Source organism: Notolepis coatsorum (assembly GCF_963971535.1).
Source record: "Notolepis coatsorum genome assembly, chromosome: 5".
NCBI classification, from domain to species: Eukaryota; Metazoa; Chordata; class Actinopteri; order Aulopiformes; family Paralepididae; genus Notolepis; species Notolepis coatsorum.
The window spans coordinates 79,791,170-79,815,573 of record NC_140169.1 but is presented as its reverse complement, the minus strand read 5'-3'; the positions used below and the strand labels follow the sequence as shown (position 1 = coordinate 79,815,573).

Sequence of the window (24,404 nt, the reverse complement as noted above, 5' to 3'; positions counted from 1 at the left end):
TCCCTTTATCCAATCTAATATTGAAAATAACTTTCACATGTACACACCCCTATTCACCTCCGCCTGGCCACACCCACATCCGCTCCTACATAAGCGGGGTCGTGGCCACACAATCAGCTCCTTCCCAAGTCTTTCACCACCAAAGGAGAAGACCGTGGGGTCCTCAGTGAGTCAGAGCAGAGTGCTCACTATACTCATATAACTCATATATGTTATAGATCGTATAGCTTACGCTCTGCTCTTAGTGGAACACAGGAGCTGAGCAGAGCGGAAGCTCGACAGATGTACCCGCTGAGGTCCCCCACAACCATCAGAACCGGGGAGGACCCGAGCCCCCTGGACCCCCCTAGTGGAGGACGGGAGGGAATCGGATCCGACTGTGCGGAGAGGGTGAGCAGCAAAACGCACAGGGTGAGCAGACCGTGGGACTTACCTTCACTCAGAAGGACCCGTGACCACCCAGGCGCGCATCACACATGCCACCAGGGAACGGACGGGAAGCAAAAACACCTTCGTCACAGCCCCCAACATCACGGGGTCGAAGGTCAAGAACCCAACCCTGTGGCAAGGCCGTAGCAGCGGAGCGCGGAGGAGGTCCCAGCCCTAGGACAACCTGAGGGCCAGGACTGGTGACATGACCCCCCACATCGCCAGCGTATCGGACAGGGCCCAAACAAGAGCAGACCCTTCCCCCCTGGCACGCCGCTCTGAAGCACTCTAGCTTACTGCACCTGGTATTCCCAGGGGGTCTCCCATCCAAGAACTAACCAGGGCCGAACCTGCTTAGTTTCCGAGATCTGACGAGATCGGGCGTGTCCAAGTTGGCATGGCTGTAAGCCCCAAGAGGCTACCCCCACCACAATACTATGGGGCCAGACGGCGCACCGGGGAGACAACCCCCAAGGGGGTTGATCCCTCAATCCAGGCAACAGGCCAGAACTCAACCTGTGCCTGGAGCACTGCGGACTAGACAGGCACCTAAGGGGTCTACTGTGAGAACAGTACCCGGCGGAAGGGGTGTTCGGTATGCTGTGCACCATGTCATGACCTCCACAAACCCGACCCCCCATCCAGCGGGGTCGAGGTTCAAAGGAGAGGCTGACACAATTGGCAGACGTCATGAAAGATGCGGGGGCATACTCTCGGGCAGATGGGGTCAAGCCCGGCCTCAACCCGAGAGTCGACTCTGCTACCAACACACCGGAGAACCAACCACCTCCCTATGTTTAGTTTAACAGGAGGCGGTTGGTCCCTTAACCCACCAAGAAAACTTAGAAACATAACTGCGCCAGGCGGTTAGGTGGCCGAGCGGAGATTGCGTTCGTCACCAGCCCCGGAGCTGTGAGCTGGATTCGCCTGTTCGAATCCAGCTCACAGCTCCGGGGTTGTCACCAGCTTGGCTGGCCGTCTGCACTAATACAATTGGCTGTATTAGAGGGTGGGAGAAGCTGGCGGGGTGGGTCCGGGTCGTTGTAAACAGCGACTCCTACAGTTCGGTCGGGGCGCCTGCTAAGCGCGGATTGGACTTGAGGGGGATAGTGTGGTCCTCCCACACGCTACGCCCTCTCAATGAGAATCCGCGCTGCCAGGTGAAAAGAAGCGGTGATTGGCTGGACGTGTGTCGGAGGAAGCACGTGGTAGCCTCCACTCTCCCAGATGATCTGACTGTGGGGGGTAAGTGCGCAGCGACCAGGAAGGGACTGGGAATTGGCATACGACTAACATTGGGATGGGAGAAAATCGGAGGAAAAATGGAGGGGGAAAAAGACCAAAAAAAAAAAAAAAAAAAAACATAACTGCGCGTATACACAGGCTATACAAGCAGTACAAGTGTTTCAGTTTTCACAGGGTTAACCCAGGCCAACATGTCGACGAGAACGAGTCCAGACCTGGGCCTGGCGGACCGGGACCTACACAGGGATGCCTAGAGGGGCTGACAGCAACCACCCCGACAGCTCCCTCCCATCCCCACCCAGCAGGGGGAGGGAGGGGTGAAACAATGGAGAAGGACCAGGCCCCCTAACACAGCGCAAGGTACAACACAGTATGGACCAAGCACATCACTGTTATGGGCAACTCGTAGTGGCATACATAGGACACACACATCCACGACATCAATCCCTGCGAAGCCCGGACCAACCCGGCATTTTCCCCCCGGAAAGCACAAAGTATTTCGGGGTACCAGAACAGCAGATCTGCGCCCCGGCGGACAACGGGTTAACTGACCTGGTCCGGCGCGACCAGAACCAGTCACGCGTCCTAGTCACGCCGCCATCCCCAATCCTAAGAGGGGGGTAGGTACGCGTGTCAATCTAAAACATCACAGAGGGCGCCACCAAGATGGACAGTACGTGAATGCGCTGCTCCTGGTGGCCCACCTCATGGGCGTGAGACCCCTCCGCAAATGTAATGATCTACTCCGTCATCTCCCCCCGGAGATGCACATGAGTCATCGAGTCTAACCTAGTGCACTGGCGCTCGGTAGAGATAAAAATCTCCTTCCCAGTCGCCCGCATAAGAAACGCTGTTTCTATGAATTGGGCAACCAAGGTGCGCCGGCCCATAACGTGGTTCCACATTGGAAGCACCCAGGGCCAGCGCTACATGCATGTCAAGAACCTGAAACACATCAATGGTGAATTCTAATAAGAAACACCAGACAACGTTCCCTCCATGCTGTCTGGGACGAGCAGCAGGAAGCCGGTCAATAAGACACATACACGGGTCTCATATGACGCGTCTGAGGGCAACCCCGTCAATTCTGCTCTTAATAGGGGAAGACAGAAGTTCCCCCAGAGAAACCTCTATGTGAGTAACAATTGAAAAAGATACAGGTAATAATAATTGGGCCAAGTGACCAATGGCCCAATACACACTGTAATAGAGAGCAGAGCAGAAAACAAACAGTTTTCGAATGCATCGCATCATCCAACTTTGACAATGACAGCGGTCTGCAGCACAGAGCCTGTAAACTCACAGATGTCTCATGGCCAATAGGAAAACGCGCCCAGTGACATATTCCATGGCCGGGGGGAAATCCCGTGACCCACCCATCCTAACATGGAGTGGAACCAGGGAACCCCCCCCCCCTTCCCCCTCCCTGTGATGCGCTGACCCCTCAGCCGACAGGGAGACTAACAGGCAGGAGGTCCCACCTCCCGGCCAATCAGTAAAGGGGGGAGGGATTTATTAGTCCACCCCTTATGACCCCTCACCCCTGATACGATGCAACAACAAAGCAGAGCCATGACACCAGTCGTAGCGCGCTACATGAAAGCGCATTATACCTGTTAGGGTAACAGCTTCACATTCTGCACGCCAGCCACAGACGATAACCTCGTTTGTGCAAAAACGGGCTTTATACACAGCTTCAGGCTCATGTGCGAACTTGCCACCTGAATTTTTACACCTTTACCCTAAAGTAAGAAAAAACACAGACCAAAAAGAGGGGCCAAAAGGCCTTGGTACAAGCGCTACACATGTAACTTCTGTAGGCCAACACCTAACCCAGTTGTGGACTCAATGCCACGTTTACTTAAAAGTGAAAACACGATATACACAACCCTCTATCACAATAAAAAAGGGCAAAAAGTTCACTCTCACTACTGCAAGAGGAACGCCGTTTTCTATGATGAGAGAAGACATAAGTCCTCGATCAAGTGCTGGTTACAGGCCTTGCTAAGTCTACATAATAGCGACCAAACAATTTTCAGAGAAAACTGCCTCTCTCTAAGCAAGAGCACAACCCCAGCAGTAGCTGAGGGATTACACCGTATCCCCAAAAATATAGTGAATCAACACACATTTTGTAAACAAAATCATATTTGAGGGTGGGGGTGGGGGGGGGGGGGGGCAGGGGCAACCTGGGGGATAATTTTACCCACCCCCTCACCACCTCACCCCTCATACGACGCCAAAAGAAAAAACAGAGCCGTGATACCAGGCGCATGGCGTGACGCCCCCCTCCTGCAGCCGGTCATGGCGCAGGCCCGACGACATCTTCTGCCAGAGATGATGTCGTAGTCAGAGTGCCAGGGCCCGCTATCCTCACGGCTAGCGCCAATGGTTGTAGCATAAGCTAACAGCTAACTCCAGGCTAACTGATAGCATCGAGCTAACGTTTCTAGCCGACCGTAGCCGCCAGCTAACGCAGTGGCAAGCTAAGCAGCTACTACTGAAGCTGTACAACGTGAGAATAGCGATACAGGCCAACACTACAGACAGCCGCTGTCTTTTCCTCTTTTATCCAAAAGAAAAAAGGGGAAAAAGGCAACACACATCCCTCTCACAGAACGGTGTTTACCCAGGGCCGCCTCAGGGGGTGTGCGAGCAGTGCGGTTGCACAGGGCCTCGCGGGAAGGGGGGCCTCGCACAAAAAAAAATTCAAAAAAAATTCAAAAAAAATATTTTTTATTTATAATTTTTTTTATTATTATTATTATTATATATTTTTTTTTGCGAGACCCCCCTTCCCGCGAGGCCCTTTTTCATCACAGACCTAAAATCTAGTTTTGCTTATATGCTTATATATTTCACATTAGACACGTTTGTAGAATGTTCCTGGCTCTGCGGCTCTGCACTATTCTCTATTGGAGCTCTGGGGCTCTGCAGCAGACATACTATTGGTTTCAAGAAGGGAGGGGTTACATCATGTGTACGCTGGCGTGCGTCAGCTGCGTTTGACTATTTTGCGCGTGCAGCTTTGGAGGTTATGCTTAGTTATGCCAGCCAAAACGAAGAGGACGGTCATTCGGCAGATGGACTGAAGATGAAAGTTGTTGCATGTTAGACAGTTCAGTCAGGCTAGCCATCCCGGCTAAAGGCAGGGACAGCTAGTTAGCTTTAGCTACGTTATTATATTGAGTGCTAACGTGTGGTTCAGTCGGGATAGCCATGATGATGTCGGCTAGTAGCTAGCTTAGCTAAAGGCTAACTAGCGTTAGCTAACCTAGAGAGAGCGCGTGCAGCATTGTTATGCCAAGATGAAGAGGACGGTCATTCGGCAGATGAACTTCGTCAACTCCACGCGGTTGTCTGTCTCCATCCTCTTGGACGTTTGGTGAGTTTTTAATGCACTCTATTCTATTCCCGCCGTGGATATATCTCTCTCTCTCTCTCGGGAGCCAAACGGGCCGGCTAGCTGTTGTAGTAGCTAACGGTGTGTGGGCTGGTGTCAGCACCTGGTGCGAGGGAGGTGAGCTTGGTGTTTCATTATGAGAATATCTCCATGCCAAGTCGGCTATAGTCCGCGAGGGACTTGTTGCCGGCACCGCTATGGTAAACACCACTCTGTAGTGGGACGTGTATTGCCTTCTTTTTCCCTTCCCTCTTCGGATGAGAAGAGGAAAAGTTTCAAGTTCAAGTTTCTTTAATAGTTGTCATACAGAAGTACAGAATACTTTCATACAAAATGCTTCTTACTGTTACGCTCCAGAGACTGTGCTAGACAAGATAGTATCAAATAACATAGTATAGCATGTAAATTAGAAGTAGAAAATGAGGTCACAGTGTTCAGTATAGACATATGTACAATGTTCGATGCAGAATAGACGTAACTGAGTTACCATATAATATACAATACTATGCAGTGTACTAATGTACAATACTATATAGTGCAAAGCAGAAATGGGATGAGGTACAATTTAGGTACAATTTACAGTAAGGTGTACGAGTTGTAGTGCAATCCTTCATCAATAAATATAAAGTGTGGGGAGTGGGTGCTACAGTGTGTTTGTTTAAAGTGAGTGTGTGCTATAAAGTGTGGGGAGTGGGTGCTACAGTATGTTTGTTTAAAGTGAGTGTGTGCGTGTGGATGTGTGTGCTATGTGCGTTTGATGGTTGTTGCGGCTGTCTGAAGTGTTGGCCTGTATTGCTTTTCTCACGTTGTACAGTTTTTCAGTGGTAGCCGCATAGCTTGCTTCTGCGTTAGCTAGTGGTTAGCGATAGCCGGGTTGAGCTAACTGTTAGCCAGTTAGCTGTTTAGCTACGACGTTAGCTGCTCGTTTTCGCTCGGCTGGGAACGTTAGCTTGATGCTATCAGTTAGCCTAGAGTTAGCTGTTAGCTTGTGCTACGACCATTGACATTAGCCGTGAGAATAGCAGGCCCTGGCACTCTGACTACGACATCATCTTTGACAGAAGATGTAGTCGGGCCTGCACCATGACAAGGCTCCGGCCATAGCTTCTTTTTGTCCTGCCAGCGAGAGGCCTTTCGTCAACGTGGAGACCTGTGTTGCGGCCTTTCGCCCTGCGTTCCTTGGTGCATGTAAGATGTCCATTGGACATTACCCCACTCTTCCTTCCTTCCCCTCCCGAATGTTTTGTTAATAACGATGTTTTTTTCCAGGCAAAACATATGTTACTTCACAACATTTGGAGATACGACATGTGCTGTGTGTGAATTGTCTTGGTCGTTTGTGTAGCTTGGGTAGCGTTGGCCAAAGCTGTGTGTAGCCTGGTGTTAGTACCTGGCTACTCTATTTGCAGTTAGCCTATTTAGCTGATGTCGGCCATTGGCTCCTTGCTACTTTGTTTTCTCTGGTATAGACCCTCTTCTCTTTGGATTTAAGTGTTGATCTTTGTTCTTTTGGATCTATGTATATTCATGTTGCCTTTGTGAAGTTATCTTTTCCTTCTGTTTTGTTCTTCCATTAAAAGTTGAATATCCTTTAGGGGCTCATCTTTGCTTATCTCTCTCATACATGCTCTCTCTCTAACACACAAACACACATGCTCTCTCTCTCTCTCTTTCTAACACACAGACATGCTCTATATCTCTCTCTAACACACAAAATGACATGCTCTCTCTCTATATATTTCTCTCTCTTTCTAACACACATATACATGCTCTCTTTCTAACACACACACAAACAGACATGCTCTCTCTCTATCTCTCTCTCTCTGGCCTTGCTCTGGTGGAGGGTCAGGGGCATTGCCGGGTCTGTGCAGCGATAACACTGTATATTGACTGTAGAACGGGAGCTCTCTCTCGCTCTCTCTCTTGCTATATGTTGACTGTATCATGCCCAGCCTCGGGCAGCGCTATTATTTAAGAATATGTTGACTGTATAAAAAAAAAATAAAAAATTATATATTTTTTTTTTACCTTTTAGGGGGGGGGGGGCTCGCGTTTAAATCTCGCACAGGGCCTCGCATTTCTCCCAGGCGGCCCTGTGTTTACCCATAATGAAACACCAAGCCTGCATCCTTCGTGCCAGGTGTTTTCGTTTTGAAAAACGGGGCCAGCGCGGTGGCAGAGGGTATCCGTTTTTCAGAGACCCGGGGAATTGAACCGCAGACTCGAAATCACGGCCCCAGGAAAACAAAGCTACGACTTCACCGAGGAGGAGTCTATGTTACCGTGGGGCATCAGACTAGAACCCCCTCCACGCCGCTATGAGCAGGGCCGTATTAACGACCGGGCCGACCGGGCCGCGGTCCGTGGGCCTCTAGTGATGAGGGGCATCAAATAAAAAAATACAAAAATAAAAAAATATTATTTAAAAATAAAAAATTTTATAAATTTTTTTTGGATGCCCCTCGTCACTAGAGGCCCCAAAAAAAATTTAATTCTTTTTTAACTTTAATTTTTTATTGTTTGAGGCCACTCGTCACTATAGAAAATGTGGAATGAGCTGCCACTGCAGATTAGGCAGGCCTCATCACTGCCCCGTTTTAAAGGCCTCCTTAAGACCCACCTCTTCTCTCTGGCTTTCGACACCATGTAGCTTGTTGATTTTATGATCTTATTGTCTTACTGTGTTGTTGTTGTATCGTTTTGTTACTGTTTCCCTTGCTTTTAAATATATATATATTTTTTTTAAGTACTCTGATCTATTTAAACTTGTATTGCTGCCTATATTTACCTAATGTTTTTTATCTCTGTTTTGGTACTCTTGTTTTTTTTTCTATTTTTAGTGCTGCTAATAGTTTTTAATATGCTCCCCCTGTACAGCACTTTGTGCCCCTGTGGCTGTTAAAGCGCTTTATAAATAAAGTTGGATTGGATTGGATTGGATAGAGGCCTTTTGGAGGCCCCTCGTCACAAGAGGCCCCACATTTAAAAAAAAAAAAATTTAACTTTAATTTTAAAAAAATTTGGAGGCCGCTCGTCACTCGAGGCCTTTTGGAGGCCCCTCGTCACTAGAGGCCCCAAATATTTGTTTATTTTTTTTTAACTTTTATTTTAAACATTTTTGGAGGCCCCTCGTCACTAGAGGCCCCACATTTTTATTTATTTTTTTCTTATTTTGGAGATCGATGTCAACAAAAATATTTCATCAACTAAAATATACAGTGCCGTCTGCAAGTGGCTAATCTTGAGTATTTTTTCTCCTCTTCATAAGAGTTTGAGGTTTTCCGTTTGAGGTAAAAACAGCAATAAAAAGTCAAAACTTGCATCTCCACATCCCAGCCCCGACGCCTGAATACTTTTACCAACGGATTTCCAGTTCCGCGTTTGCGTTCTGCGCTCTGATTGGCCACTGACGTTTCTGGTAGCGCCAATCGTGTGACGCCTCTTTCTTTCACTGGTTAAGCGTAGGCACTCTTTCGAAGTTGGTTATGGTTAGAGTTTGTCTTAGAGCAGGGCGATAGAACAGCAGCCCTGATTCCATACTCTAACTTTAACCAACTTCAAAAGAGTCGCCTAAGAAACGTCAGTGGCCAATCAGATCGCAGAACGCGAACGCGGAAATGGAAATCCGTTGGTAAAAGAATAGACACAGCCCCGACACGAATAAGGCAGATTGGGATCATTATTCATGACAGACAGCATGGACCCGTCTGTGCTGATAGCGGATATCATCGAGCTCCCCCTAGTGACTAGGGCCCTAGGGGGCGTTATTTCTAAACCTAGCCGCATTTCTGGCAGACGCTCTCTGATTGGCACTGACTGACGCTCTCTGATTGGCCACTGACATGTTTGCCCAATCGCGTGACGAGCTGTGTCTTTGCCCATTTCCTCGTCAAACAGCCTGCAAACTACCTGGCCTTCTATCGCCACGCTCTAAGACAAACTCTAACCTTAACCAACTTCGAAAGAGTGCCAAGCTTAACCAGTGTAGAAACAGGCGTCGGCCAATCAGAGAGCGTCTTGCCAGAAATGCGGCTAGGTTTAGAAATAACGCGACTAGGGGCCTCCACACTACACACTAGTAAAAAAAATAAAAGAGATACGAAAAAAAATATATATAATCAGATCCTCATCCAGCGTTTACTTTCACAGCATCTATAGTGACTACTAGTATCATCTCATCTCTTCTCTATCTATTTTTATAAAAAAATTTGTATTGCAAATTGTTTGATAATGAGGGGTGAGAGACGTTGAGTCTACGTGACACTGACGTCCAGGTCCAGGGGTCACTGTCAGGTCAGGTCAGGTGACCACTGATCACGAGAATTGCACTTGCAAGTTGATCAAGTAGGCTAAGACTCGTCTCGAGTAGTACTGTATGATCAATTGAGACTGTGACACTCAAAAAACATGGATAAAAAAGTAAAACGGTGGGAAAGCGGAGCTGCTAAGTTAAAGTCTAAACAGGAAAGGGACAGAAAGAGCGCGTTACTTCGGCAAAGCATACCAACTATCGCTACTTTTTTCACCCCGTCAGGTAAAGAGGAGGATAGCCCCCTGGCTAGCACTAGTAGCAGCAACGTTAAAGAGGCTGAGCCAGGTGCCGCGGGCAGAGAGGACGAGAATGCTAACGTTGTTATTATTATTGATGCTAGCGACAGAGAAGAGGAAGCGGCAGCCTCTAGTTCAACTTCAGCCGGCCCACCACCACCAGTGGCTGACGCCAGTGCCACCTGTTCGTATACGCCCGCCGCATCTCCACAGCCCAGCCCCAACACCAACACGAATGAGTTGGTTCCTCCTCCTAATACAAGCCTGGTATCCACTACAGTTGAAACAAATACAAGCCGGGGTTACTATTAGAGGAATTACGGTATTCTATATATTTTTTAAAGTGACATATAAAAACGCCACTGTGCGTGCGTGCACGTGTGTGTGGGGGGGCCTCCACAAGAATCTGGCCCAGGGGCCTCTGAAGTCTTAATCTGGCCTTGGCTATGAGGGCAACAAGGGATTCTAGCCTGGAGCCGACTTTACGCAAGCTGCACAGTTGTCCCCCCACAACTCACACACCTGAAGCTCGCGTCGCAAAAACATCACCCGCCCAGAGAGGCCGGCGGGGATTGCTCTGCGACGCGCGCCCCTAATGCGAATCGCTGGTGGAGGTCAGAATGATCATCATCTTCTAGACTCTCCGGTGGTGAAGACATTATTTCTTTATTTCCTCGAAAAATTGTGAGAGAGAAAACAAAGATACAATGTCAACGCAGCTCCTCTTCTCTTCAACAAACTACTTCAGCACTAAACTAAAGTGGTGTATACAGACACTTCTCGTGGTGAAAGTAGGGAAGGAGCTGATTGTGTGGCCACGACCCCGCTTATGTAGGAGCGGATGTGGGTGTGGCCAGGCGGAGGTGAATAGGGGTGTGTACATGTGAAAGTTATTTTCAATATTAGATTGGATAAAGGGATAGTTCCACTAAGAGCAGAGCGTAAGCTATACAGATCTATAACTGAAGATTCTAACGATGATGTTACAAGTTTTCCAAGACAGAATTCTGAGAGAACATTCGAAAAATAATCTACACCTGAAAGGGTTAAAGGCCAATTATGTCATTTATTTGACCATCTACAGTAGATCTTGGCTGTATATACGTATAGATTCTTGATGATTTAGACATTCTTTACACAACTCATTATAATTTGAAATAGTATCAAGAGAATAATCAAAGGCCCAATCAGTGACCCAAACATAAACAAATGGGTAACCACACTACAAGAAAATAATGATATAGTAGTAGTAATAGTAGTAGTTTATTTTTTCAGTCATCATCTCACACAATACAATATACACCATCATTTATCAATATTTGATTTTTACAGTGACTGAAAAGGTACAGACTGAAGCATAGTGCTTATATGTGCCTGTCCTATATTCTTACCAAAAAAATACAAAAATGTTGACTCTATTTAGAATATAGTTCTATAGTTGACTGAGATCTTAATACAAACTAGACAATAGGTCAACTTTGTAATTGCTGCATTCTGTGGCTGAAAAAGGTTTGTTTATGTTGGTAATGTTTGTAAACATTGGCGTAAAATATACCTATATTCTGGTTTCTAATGTGATAAGAAGGTTCAGAAAATCGAATTTTCCATGATAAAACTATTCAGGAATGTATGTAGATATACGCCAAATTTATACACACACACACAAAAATCACAGATTGGGGCTTTAAGAAAGAGAGAGAGTGATGAAGGTCACCTTTAGTGGTCTCACTCTCTCGGACAAGAAAGGAACCTGGTTTGTTCCCCGGGGCTAACAGCAGACGTTCTGTCTCTCGCCGGTTCAGGTCCTTAAAAAACCATCTGCAATAGAGACAATAAAGTATTTATATGAAAATAGCTGGTGTTTCACTTTAAATACAGTTAGACGCTGTAACATGCAGGTTAAAGGTGCTGTAAGTGGTATGTTCTTTGTTACAATAAGCAGCTCTACATTCTGACAGCCATCACTGATGTAGAGTGTTTGGTCAGTAACATGGGTTAATACTAGTGCTGTCAGGCGATTAAAATAATTAATCTAATTAATTACAGGATTTGTAATTAATTAATAAAATTAATCGCATTTTAATCGCATAACCATTTTAGGCCTGATATTTTATATTCTATAATCATATTTCAAATTGCATGTGTCCGGATGGCAGAATTCAGTACTATATCTACAAAACCTTCTGTTTAATCATCTTCCCTTTATTCATTTGCTTAGATTTTTCAGGTCTGGTCAATTTTAGCATGGTGTTATTCAGTCAAAAAAGAAAGAAAAAAAAATGAATTGCTATTCTCATTTGGTTCATTAAAATTTACTCAAGCCTAGTAACAGACACAGTATTTCTGACACTGGGAATACATTCCATGAGGTCCCTAGAATCAGATACCAAGAACATGCAAATGGACCATTAAAAAATAAAAGTCTGTAAATGTTTATTCTACGTTTATCTGTTTATCTACCTTTTCTCCCATTTTCAATTTTTCTCCCATCCCAATTTCGTATCGTCCAATTCTACCCTCCCCTGTCTCGAACGCTGTTTGGCCATGCCTCCCACAAGCCGGCTGTAATGTGGACGAAGCCATACATTGCACGAGTCCCCTTCGCTACTTGAGGTAGCAGCCGTCGCATCTTTTCACCTGCACAGCGCGATCTCTCAGCGTCTGGGGTCTGCGCTTTGGAGGGACGCCGCCCCCGTCGCTTCCTGATTCCACTGCGCAGGCGCACCAACCGACCTGTAGGAGTCGCTGTCCACAACGTCCGATCCCCACCCATCAGCTTCCCACCACCTAATACTACCAAATGTATTAGTATGAACGACCAGCAAAGCTGAATGCAATGCGGAGAGCTGGGCTCGAACCCAGCGTCTTTATTCTACGTTCTTATGGAATGAATGAGATTTAAAAAAAGATTAAATACATTTTCATAACGTTGATAATTTGCTGTGTAATGAATTAATCGAATTAACGCAATAAACTGACAGCCCTAGTTAATAATCCTGATGTTCACTCCAGTCAAAGTATTCCTCTTGTATAACTTGATCACACTCCTACAGTACCTCTACGCATAAAGTGTCACAACCTGCAAAACAGCTCTGCCCCGAATGTCTTATTACTGTAACGAAACCTGCCACCAAATTAGTTTGAAAGAAAATGTGGTAATGAATGAAATAAACGACTGGTCGGTCGGGGCGCCTGTTCAGCGGGGAGTGGTAGTCTAAACGCTAGCAGGGCAGCACAACGACCAGGAAGGGAATTGGCATAACAACTAAATTGGGGTGATGGGAGCAAATGATAAAAGACAGGGGACGACGACAAGGAATGCCTGTAGCGTTTACCCCCCCCCCCCTCCTTGTACACCACTGATTGCTGTGTTGTGTGTTGCACTGCCACTTCAACTTACTTCTCTACCTCCAGCGTGTCCGCTCTGGCTACATACGTACATGGGATATAGCCCTTGTCTCCTGTCACCAGGGACACGGCCAGCCACCAGTCTCCATCCCTGCAACAACAACACGGTAGAATCAGTTTCAACTAGGTATACAAACTAAAATATATACAATCCAATACATTTATATTTAAATACATTTATATAAATATATAATATATATATATACTAAATAAATACCACATGATATACATAATTTCTTCTATTTTCTATTTACATCTTATCTTACACATATTCCCGATCAACACACTTCCTCTTCCAGATACCCATTTAAGAAAGATTTACTACTTTCAATAAAGTAACATTTGACATTAGTTTGCTCTCAACATTCCTGCACATACCCGTCATATTGTGTAGATCAGAGAGAGAGAGAGAGAGAGAGAGAGAGAGAGAGAGAGAGAGAGAGAGAGAGAGAGAGAGAGAGAGAGAGAGAGAGAGAGAGAGAGAGAGAGAGAGAGAGAGGCCACTTACTCCTGCAAGATCTTAAGTCGCTCTCCCTTTTTGAACGACACATCACTGTGGTTGGCCGGTTTGAAGTCGTGCTGTGCGATGAAGACCTTCTCTTCTAAAGACAATGATAATCAACAGGTTTTGTCTCAAAAGAGGTGACTTGCCATTGATAACAACAAGGACACACAAAAGTGTTTATAGATGCCGAGCTTTGAACTGAGTGAGTGAGTGAGTGAGTGAGTGAGTGAGTGAGTGAGTGAGTGAGTGAGTGAGTGAGTGAGTGAGTGAGTGAGTGAGTGAGGGAGGGAGGGAGGGAGGGAGGGAGGGAGGGAGGGAGGGAGGGAGGGAGGGAGGGAGGGAGGGAGGGAGGGAGGGAGGGAGGGAATGAGTGACCGATCAAGTGAGTCTGTGACATTGCCTAGTCCATGAGGTGCTTAGCACGCAGGCCACTTAGTAGGCCAGGCCCCTGGTGAAACTCTAGGTGCTCCCGATGGCCAGTCCGGGCCTGGCAGACAGCACCAGACTCAGAGTAGAAATGAATGCTATACCAGCGGTTCTCAAACTACGGGTCGCAACTTTGGGGTCGTGGGTAGGTGACAGTGGGGTCGCTCGTAAAAAATTATATATATATATATATATATTTTCTTAATATAATATATATATTTTTCTAATGTTCTGGCAACATATTTTGGTTAAATATGCCTCGTTTTATAAATGTGTATTGATAACATAGTGCTGTAATAACATTTTATATAAATATGCATGATCAAGTTCAACAACGTGTGCTTTTATTTTGATATTCGTTAATTCCACGTTGAAATTACGCGATACATTAAGTGTGGGGTCACCAAAAAAATTCCTAAATAAAATGGGGTTGTGGTATAAAAAAGTTTGAGAACCCCTGCTATATACTGTAATAAAAAAAAGATTTAAAAAGAAGAAAATGCCTTGGAAAAACTTTTAACCAGACAAATGGGAGGTCTTTGGTCCTCCTATTACTGGATATTACAGGATAATTGCTCTCTCTATCTTGCGTTATCATTCATCACGCGCCCTGAAGAGCGGTAGAGATTCCTATCGCTCCTCATCTCTCTGCTAGTCAGTCCTCTTCATGCAGCACTGTGCAGTATATTCAACTCCTGTTTGTTCTACCAGTGTGTTTATGTTAACCCTTTCACTACCACACTACAGAAGGTTATATAGCGTACTTGCATCGCGTCCCACTCTTAAGCCATACCGAGATATACCTCATCTCATGTACCTACTGTACACCATCAACGAAAAAACAAATACACCCACCACCTGCCAGGCCCCGCCCCTATAGTGGCGTACTATAAAGTACTAGGCGTGGTCACCACTCACTCTTCCTCTTTTTCGTTTCCATCATAGCGGTCGCAAGTCGCCCTATGTAACTAGTGCTATGAAAAGATTAGAGAAATTGCGTAATGTTGAATGCTTACCGGAGGTTTGCTTACCCCTGGAATCTTCAGGGCATGTTTCAGCGACACGTCGGGCCTATTCTGATGTTTCCTCGTCTTGTGGCAGCAGATCGAGGAGCAGCGTGCAAGGTTTGGCTATCGAGCCGGCTTGTACACAGGTAGGCCCTGTGTCATCAGGCATTGATGTTGGTGTTAGTAATGCTGTGAAGTGTGTGTCGGCGCCAGAGGCGGGATGGCTTGGTGAACGTTCCACTGAAGTGGATGGTTTCCGGGCGATCCTGGAGCATGCTGCTAACACTAATGCTACTGCTAATGCTAATGCTAATGCTGAAATGGGTCGTTGTTCTAATATTCCCCGCCGTGGGACGTTGTCGCTTTTCCCTCCTCTTGCCCGGTTCATTAATGAAGGTCAGTCGGTAGCTAATGTGGGGGGTTTCGCTGAGTCTTATTTACCTTTTTTACGGGTAAAAGGGTTGACAACAGGGTGCAGGCCGGGTGTATCGTGGCTAAGTAGCCAGGTAGCTTTGATCCTGTGCCCCGGCGGGGATGAACGATGTCCCACCCGGCCGATGCTTGAGAGCGAATCGGCTCGGAGGGTGGCAGTATGGACAGATGAGTGGTATACTGCTGCAGGATGGTTTTTAGCGGCGGCCAGTGTTATGGCTCAGCTGTCTATTTTCCTGTCCACATTGACATCGGGTAGTGGGGCTATGGGTCCAGCCGACACTATAAACATGTTGCATGTTTGTGGTGTTATAGAGATCTTGACTCAGTCGCAAGCTATAACTGTGGGGAGGATTAGGATGCTATCAACGTTTGTTAATAGGCATGTCTGGTTGGAGCACTCTCCTCTTGGGGAAGAAGATAGATTTTCTCTCCTCACGACTCCTTTTTCCACAGAAGGACTTTTTGGTCGTTCTGTGGAGGCGCAGGCGGTTGTTGATATGGGTCCCACACCGCCTCACGCTGTGCAGCCAGAGGTTGGAGCACGGCCTCGTCAACGACTGTGGCGAGGCCCTCGACAGGCGGCCATGTTTCCCCCGCCAGTGGTACCCTGGGCGGAGAGTCAACAGGGATCCACAAGGCCGACAGCCTTGGCGGCCGAGGGATCGGCCATTTTGGGTGTATTCGGCTTGGATCAAACAAGCCGTCATCATTCTGCCACGAACAGCCCGCTCCCCGTTCAATCCTCTCTCCGTTACCCACGGAAGCGGGGCTCTGATCGGTTTCCTTTGGCTGCGGGCTGTGAACCTTCTTTGAAGCGCATGCGGCCCCACTTTTCGCTTCTCATGGGGACAGGGGCTGACACCCAGTTGATGGCTGAGCCTGGGTCTGTCCGTGAGAATGTTGTGCTGTCACGTGGCTCCTGCACCACACGTTGTGTGATGGGTGAGCCTGGTGTTACGGCTGCCACTATTTACAGCAGGGGGACTCAAGGCCTCTTCGGTTGAATGCTCAGCAAGGGTTACCCTGGCCTCGCCTTCGCCAGGCGGGGTGTCACGCTGATGCCTCCCACTCCTGTGAGAGCGGCAGTATTCTGCAAAGAAGAGGCAAGCGTGATTTGGGTGATAGCAATATCACTGCAGGGCTACGGCGTGTAGGAGCCCATGGGGTCCTCACGCCTTGAATGTCTAGCTGTAGAACAGCTCCTCAGCATGCGCTAGAGGGGTGTTCAGGGGGGGGGGGTGTGTGTCAACCAGTTTGATGGCAGCTTCTCCCGTATCAAACCGGCCCTTTCTGTCGGGGTCCCCCCTTGGGTGCGTCGCACAGCGGGAGGGACCGGGCCAACTATCTACTGTTCCTTGCGGCCCAGCGTCAGTTGACGGCGGGTGCGCTGTGGGATTATTTTCACATATGGCGACAAGAATGCCGTTTGGAGGGGTGGATAGAGATAACGTTGAGGGAGGGGCTTGTTTTGCAGTTCGCACAACCCCACCCTCCGTTCTCAGGTTTGGTGCCGACCCTATTGTCAGGGTCAGCAGCAGTGACAGCTCTGGCCGACGAGATCCAATCTCTGTTGGCGAAGCAGGCCGTAGTCGTGGTCCCGAGAGAGGACGCGATGTCAGGCGTCTACTCCCGTTATTTTCTGGTGCCCAAAAAAACGGGAGGGGTCAGACCTATACTGGATCTGTCCGCATTCAATCGTCTGATTGTAGCGAGACCATTCAAAATGTTGACCGTCAAACTCCTGCTGCTTGCTGTCAGAAAGGGAGACTGGTTCACCTCCATAGACCTGAAGGATGCGTATTTTCACATCCCGATTTACCCTCCTCACAGGAAGTTCCTGCGGTTCCTGTTTCAGGGCGTAGCGTACGAGTACCAGAGGTTGCCGTTCGGCTATTCTCTGGCTCCCCGCACATTCACCAAGTGCGTAGCGACTGCGCTGGAGCCTCTACGTTGTCGGGGAATACGGGTTCTATTCTATCTCGACGACATTCCACTCCTCAGCCGGTCGGAGGAGGTTGCCAGGTCTCATACCAGGCTGGTGGTGGAATTCCTCACCAGGCTGGGTTTTGCTGTGAACTGGAAGAAGAGTACGCCTCTTCCCAGTCAACAGGTGGAGTACTTGGGCTTGACGTTGAGGTCAAGGCCCATGATTGTAACCCTCTCGGAGCAACGGAGGGTGTCTATCCTGTAGAGCATTGTGCTAGTCTGATACACAAGCTTGAGAAGTGACGGCCCCCGTACTACTCTGACGTCACTCAGGAAGTAAACACCGGTCAGCTTAGTAGCATATAGCACTAGACTGTATCGTGTCGTCCCAGTAAGATACTTGTATTAAATACCCAGCTACGCTCACCTGCCTACCTCTCGTTCTTTCTACATGGTGTCAGACGTTGTGGACACAGTAGTCAACCCGCGTCCGAAAGTGAAAAGCGAAGGTTTAGGAGGTAGCCTATAACTAGGATATATAACGCGCAAGGAATAACGCGCGAGGACTCACGTTCAGCATGGCGGAAGGATTCCGCAAACCGGGCCCACTCGTGTTTGACAGCCACGTTGCGGAGAATTGGAGAATATTCAAGCAAGAGTATGATATATTCATTGCTGCTGCACACTATGACAAGCCGCCTAGCTCTCAAGCCTTCATCTTGCTAAACCTGGCTGGCTCGGAAGCCATAGAATGGGAACGGGCGTTCGTGTATGGACCAGTCCTGTACGATGGAGACGATGAGCAGGGAGAAGAAATAGTCCCTGCACAATCAAGAGAGAACCCGGAGTGCTTGAAGAGGAAATTCCGTGAGTTTATGCAATCCACAAACAAACGTCACTATGGAAAGGCACAAGTTTAATACAAGGAGCCAGAAACAAGATGAGACTATTGAAGCCTATGTCAGTGATTTAAAAATCAAAGCAAAGAGCTGTCAATTCGGAGATTTGCGCGAAGAGCTAATCAAAGATAGACTTGTGTGTGGCATAATAAATGATGGCATGAGGAAGCTACTACTCCGTGACAGCAAACTGACTTTAACCAAGGCAGTGGAGACATGTCAGATCCACAAAATGACAGAACAACACACTAGGACACTGGCTGCACCAAAGCAAAGCACAACCAACGTAGATAGCCTACGGCACAGAATGAAAGAACGTGTTTACAAGAAAAAGCCAAATACAGAGCACTCAACTCGGTCCATAGCCAGCTGCAGCAACTGTGGAGGCAGCCACAAGCCCAGACGAGAAAGGTGCCCTGCATTCGGCAAACAGTGCAGGATGTGAGAAAATGAATCATTTCAAGCAGTACTGCAAATCCACTCCAGGGAGTCACAGAGACAATCCACAGCACCAATACAGAAAAAAGCACGCTGTGAACCAGATTGACAGAACAATATCGTCAGGCGACAGCGACGATTCGTTCTACTGCGATGGGGTCACAGTAGCGACAAACACAGTCAATACTGTGGGATCACCAGCGACACAAAAGAGTGAAATATTCTGCAGAGTCCAAGTCCACGGAATCCCCGTCGAGCTCAAAGTGGACACCGGAGCCAAGTGCAACGTGATATCTCGCAAAACATTCAACCAAGTGAAATACAAAGAGAGTGGATCGCTCCAGGACAGCGAGGCTGGTTGCCTACGGAGGAAATTAAATATACACTTTGGGGACAGCAACCCTAGCATGCTACATAACAGATAAGTCCCACTCCCTACAGTTCCACGTGGTGCAACAAGACGTCCAGACGCTGCTGGGTTTACAAGACAGCCTTAGCATGGGACTGGTCACACTCAGTAAGGAGATACACCAGCTGCATCTGACAGACGAGGAAAACTTTTCACACAAGATGTTCTCGGACTATTCAGACCTCTTCAAGGACGAGGTGGGTAGGCTCCCCTACACCTACTCCATGAAAATCGACCGAGAGGCCACGCCTGTCGTCAGGCCAGCACGCCGGATCCCAGTCGCTATGCAAGAGAAGGTGAAGATGGAACTGGACAGAATGGCAAGCACAGGCATCATAACACCAGTCTCAGAATCAGTATCTTCAATGGTAGCAACCCACAAGAAGAACTCAGACGACATACGCCTCTGCATTGATCCACAAGACCTAAACAAGGCGCTCAAACGCCCACATCACCCAATGCGCACTGTGGAGGAAGTAGCAGCGCATATGCCAAACTCAACCGTGTTCTCAACACTGGACGCCAAGAACTCTTTTTGGCAAATACCGCTGGATCACAAATCATCGCTACTGACCACATTCAGCTCGCCATTCGGACGATTCCGTTTCCTCAGAATGCCCTTTGGCATAAGCAGCGCCAGTGAAGTCTTCCAACACACAATGGAGGAAATCTTCGCAGGATACCCCTGTGCAGTGATAGTCGATGACATTATCGTTGGAGGAAGCAGCAAGAAAGAGCATGACGAAAATCTCAAGAAAGTCCTCGACAGAGCACGTGAAGTCAACTTACGGCTCAACTCCAAGAAATGCAGGTTCAGACTGAAAGAAGTCGGCTATGTTGGACACCTGTTCACAAGTCAGGGTCTAAAGCCAGACCCAACAAAGACGCAAGCGATCAGCGAGCTGCCTGCACCAGAAGATGTAACTGCTCTGCAGCGATTCCTCGGCATGGTAAACTACTTGGCCAGGTTTGTCCCAAACTTCAGTGAAATCTCAGCCCCCTTGCGACACCTAACGCACCATGACACGGAATGGTGTTGGTACAAGCAGCACCAAGATGCATTTGACGCGCTGAAACAGTGTCTCTCAAACCCACCCACGCTGATGTACTACGACGTCCGCAAGCCTGTCACACTCACGTGCGACGCTTCCCAGTATGGCCTAGGCGCGGCGTGTCTACAGGACGGTGTCCCAGTCGCTTATGCATCCCGCACCTTGACGGAGACGGAGAGGCGATACGCACAGATCGAGAAGGAGCTCCTCGCAGTAGTGTTCGCGTGCTCCAAGTTCAATGACTACGTATACGGAAAGCACATCCTAATCGAAACAGATCATCAACCGCTGGTCACCATCCTGTCAAAGCCCCTACACACGGCTCCAGCCAGACTGCAGCGTATGATGCTTAGACTCCAAAGGTACGATTTTGAGCTGAGGTACAAGAAGGGAAAGGACATGTATCTCGCGGACACGTTGTCACGTGCTCCCAGACAAACCACAGACCGGCTTAGTGGTGAAAAGACAGACTTTGAGGTCATGGCAGTGAGACACATTTCCTCATCACGTCTGAACGAGCTCAAGGAACACACAGAAAGGGACCCAACCCTGCAGAAAATATGCAACATCATCAACCACGGATGGCCTGCGAAGGAGTCGACGCTGCCGCCAGGGGCTCGCCAATACTTTACATTCAGAGATGAGCTCACAATCGACGATGGCGTCATCATGAAGGGCTCAAGAGCCTTCATTCCCAAATCACTGCAAATGGACTACATCACGATCCTGCACAGAGGCCACCCTGGCACAGAGTTGACCAAGCGCAGGGCGAGGGACATTGTGTTTTGGCCTGCCATGGCGAAGGATATCGAGGAGAAAACGGCATCATGCCACGTCTGCAACAGCACAAAACAACACCAACAAAGGGAGCCACTCAAGCTGCATCCCATTCCAGACTTACCGTGGTCAACCGTGGCGACCGACATCTTCGAGTGGAATGGACGTCACCACCTAGTGCTGGTCGACTCATACTCAGGTTGGTTCGAGGTGGACCTGCTGCGTGACATCACATCCAACACAGTGATAACAAAACTGAAAAGACACTTCGCTGTGCATGGAGCCCCACACAAAGTAATATCGGACAACGGGGCCAGCGCTTCAAGGAGTTCGCCTCGGCCTGGGACTTCGACCATGTGACCAGTAGCTTGGAGTTCCCGCAGGCGAATGGACTAGCGGAGAGAGCTGTGCGCAGCGCAAAGCAACTCATGGAGAGGTCCAGACGGGACAAAACAGACATCTTCCTAAATCTGCACAACCTCCGTAACGTTCCATGTGACCAGTCACTTGGGTCACCGGCTGAGCGGCTCATGTCAAGACAGACACGTACCACCCTACCCATCTGCAAGACACTACTGGTTCCTAAGGCGAAGGACAACAAGATGATCAAAGCACAGCTCGAGAAGAAACGCAGCATTCAGAAGTCGTGCTATGACAGATCAAGCAGGCCCCTCCAGCCACTGGCCCAGGGACACGTAGTGAGGTTACAGACTCCACGTGGATTCGACCGGATGGGCACAATCAAGAGCATCTGTAAGGAACCAAGGTCCTATGTCGTGGAGTCAGAAGGAGGAGAGTACAGAAGGAATCGGAGACACCTTCTTCCCGTCTCGGAACCGGAACCGCCACAGGGTGACCTCAGCGACCCCTGCGACCCCTATATCACTCTCCAACCTCCGACTGGCCAACCCGAAGGCAACAGTCACCCCGTCGCCGAGAAGGCAGACGCTCAACAACACGCCCAGATACAAGAGACTGTTCAAAAGACTAACCCGCACACTCAGTCTCCGTACATCTCACGGGCAAGCCGCGTCTGCAGGCCAAACAGCAGATATAATATTATGTAGTGTTTGTCATAAGGACTATAAAAAAAAAAAAAAAAAAAAAAAGGAGGAGTAATGACGTTCATACTATACACCTGTTGTGTATTACCACTTGAAGTACAGTTAACCTGTGGTTTGTTCAATTAGCCACATGCTAGATATTAGTAGTATTCACTTTCATGGCGTAATTTGTTATAGCCTACTAGCCTGTAGAGCATTGTTAGTATTTACATTAGAGCACAACTTAAGAGGAAGGATGTAGAGCATTGTGCTAGTCTGATACACAAGCTTGAGACGTGACGGCCCCCGTACTACTCTGACGTCACTCAGGAAGTAAACACCGGTCAGCTTAGCAGCATATAGCACTAGACTGTATCGTGTCGTCCCTGTAAGATACTTGTATTAAATACCCAGCTACGCTCACCTGCCTACCTCTCGTTCTTTCTACATATCCTACACACGCTCAGGGGTTTCCGTCTGGGAGGGACGGTCACGGCGCTGCAAGTGATGCGCCTGCTCAGTATGATGGCATCTGCTCACACGGTGGTTCCTCTTGGCCTCCTCTTCATGAGGAGGATACAGAGGTGTTTTTTCAGTATGGGAATAGATCCGGTGAGGGACAAATGGAAACGGTTGACGGTTCCTTTGTCGATATGGGGAGATCTCGCCCATTGGAGGAGGCTGGGTATCCTCGCCATTGGGGTCCCCATGGGCAGCAGGCGCTCACACGTCACGGTCTTCACCGACGCTTCTCTCACGGGTTGGGGAGGGACGTGTCGGACCAACGCAGTGGGGGGCAGCTGGACGAAGGTCCATGCTGGCCCGTCTACCCTGCACATCAATGTGTTGGAATTGAAGGCGGTCCTCCTGGTCCTCAAACGGTTCGACCACCTGGTGGTAGGCGAGCACGTTCTGGTCAGAACGGACAGTATGACGGCAGCGGCGTATATCAACAGGCAGGGTGGGACTCGATCCATCCGCCTGCACCGGGCGGCGGTCAAACTCTGGCTATGGGCGTCTCACAAGCTGCGCAGTCTGAGGGCGCTCCATATCCCTGGTGCGGAGAATGTGGGCGCAGATGTGATGTCTCGGGGCGGTCCTCGTCACGACGAGTGGGAGCTGCGCCACGATATAGTCAGGCAGATCTGGGATCGCTTCGGGGAGGCTTTGGTAGATCTGTTTGCGAGCCGATGCTCTCACAAGTGCCCCTTGTGGTTCTCGGTCAGTCGGGCAGATCATCCCCCCTTGGGGGTGGATGCCTTCTCGATCTTTCCATGGCGCTCTGCCTTCTTTACGCCTTTCCTCCTCTACAGCTGTTGAGTCAGCTGTTGGAGCGGATACGGAGGGAGCGCAGGACGGTGATCCTGGTCGCGCCGGACCGGGGCACGGCAGTGTGGTTCCCCGTCTTGATCCAGCTACTGGTCGCTCCGCCATGGGTTATTCCTTGGTCGGCGACGGCCCTCTCTCAAGCACACGGGTCGCTGTTTCAGTACCCGGTGTTTGGCCAACGTCTGCTGGTGTGGCTGGTGAGAAGGTAAGTCTGGAAAGGATGGACCCTTCTGTGGTTGATACCATCCGGAATGCGCATGCTCCCTCCACTGTCGTGCTTTATGCGGGCAGATGGCATATGTTCCAAGAGTGGTGTAAGGTGGGGGGCCGCGACCCAGTCTCCTGCCCCCTGGATGCTGTCCTTGGTTACCTCCAGTCTCTCCTTGATAGACTGTCGGCTTCGACGGTGAGGGTATATGCAGCAGCTATATCCTCCTATCATGAGGGTTTTGAGGGTGAGGTTTTGTTCAGCCACCCTCCTGTGAAGCGTTTCCTGCTTGGCGCTCGACGCGTTAAGCCAGTACAACGTTCTTTGGCTCCGAGTTGGGATCTTCAATTGGTCCTCGGTCGGTTGTCCTTGGACCCCGTTTGAGCCTCTTGAGCAAGCGCCGTTGGGACAGCTGTCGTTCAAGACCGCGTTCTTGCTGGCCGTCACCTCCGCTAAACGCGTGGGTGAGCTCTGTGCTCTTTCGGTACGACCAGAGTGCCTGTCTTTTCGTTCCGATTGCGGTGCCACTCTGCGGCCAATCCTGCCTTCGTGCCTAAAAATATCCGGAGTTCCTTCCGCTCCAGGGATATTGTGGTTCAGGCGTTTCATCCGCCTCCTCACGCTAGTGGATTGGAGGCGGGCCTTCACCGGTCCGTGCTTTGGGGATTTACCTCAGCCATACTCAGGGCCTCAGGGCTACCGATCAGCTTTTTGTCTGTCACGGTGGTTCTCGTGCCGGTAAGGCACTATCGAAACAGCGCCTGTCCCATTGGTTGTGCGAGGGCATTGCCCTCTGCTACACGTTGGCCGGGCTGGATCCCCCTGGGGGCGTCAGGGCGCACTCCACTCGTGGGGTGGCGGCCTCTGCCGCTCTGCTGGGTGGGGCCTCGGTGGAGGACATCTGTGCTGCAGCTTCA

The 24,404-nt window shown here is 48.9% G+C and overlaps 1 protein-coding gene across 1 annotated transcript in view; it reads right to left on the bottom strand.

The window, feature by feature from the left end:
• blk (BLK proto-oncogene, Src family tyrosine kinase) overlaps positions 1-24,404 on the bottom strand; it is a 68,913-nt gene that overhangs the window by 35,389 nt on the left and 9,120 nt on the right. The window contains exons 5-7 of the mRNA XM_084314152.1: positions 13,542-13,635; positions 13,026-13,124; positions 11,340-11,443 (exon numbers count right to left, since the gene is read on the bottom strand). Coding sequence (XP_084170278.1) covers positions 11,340-11,443; positions 13,026-13,124; positions 13,542-13,635 — 297 coding nt within the window. The remainder of the gene's footprint in view (positions 1-11,339; positions 11,444-13,025; positions 13,125-13,541; positions 13,636-24,404) is intronic.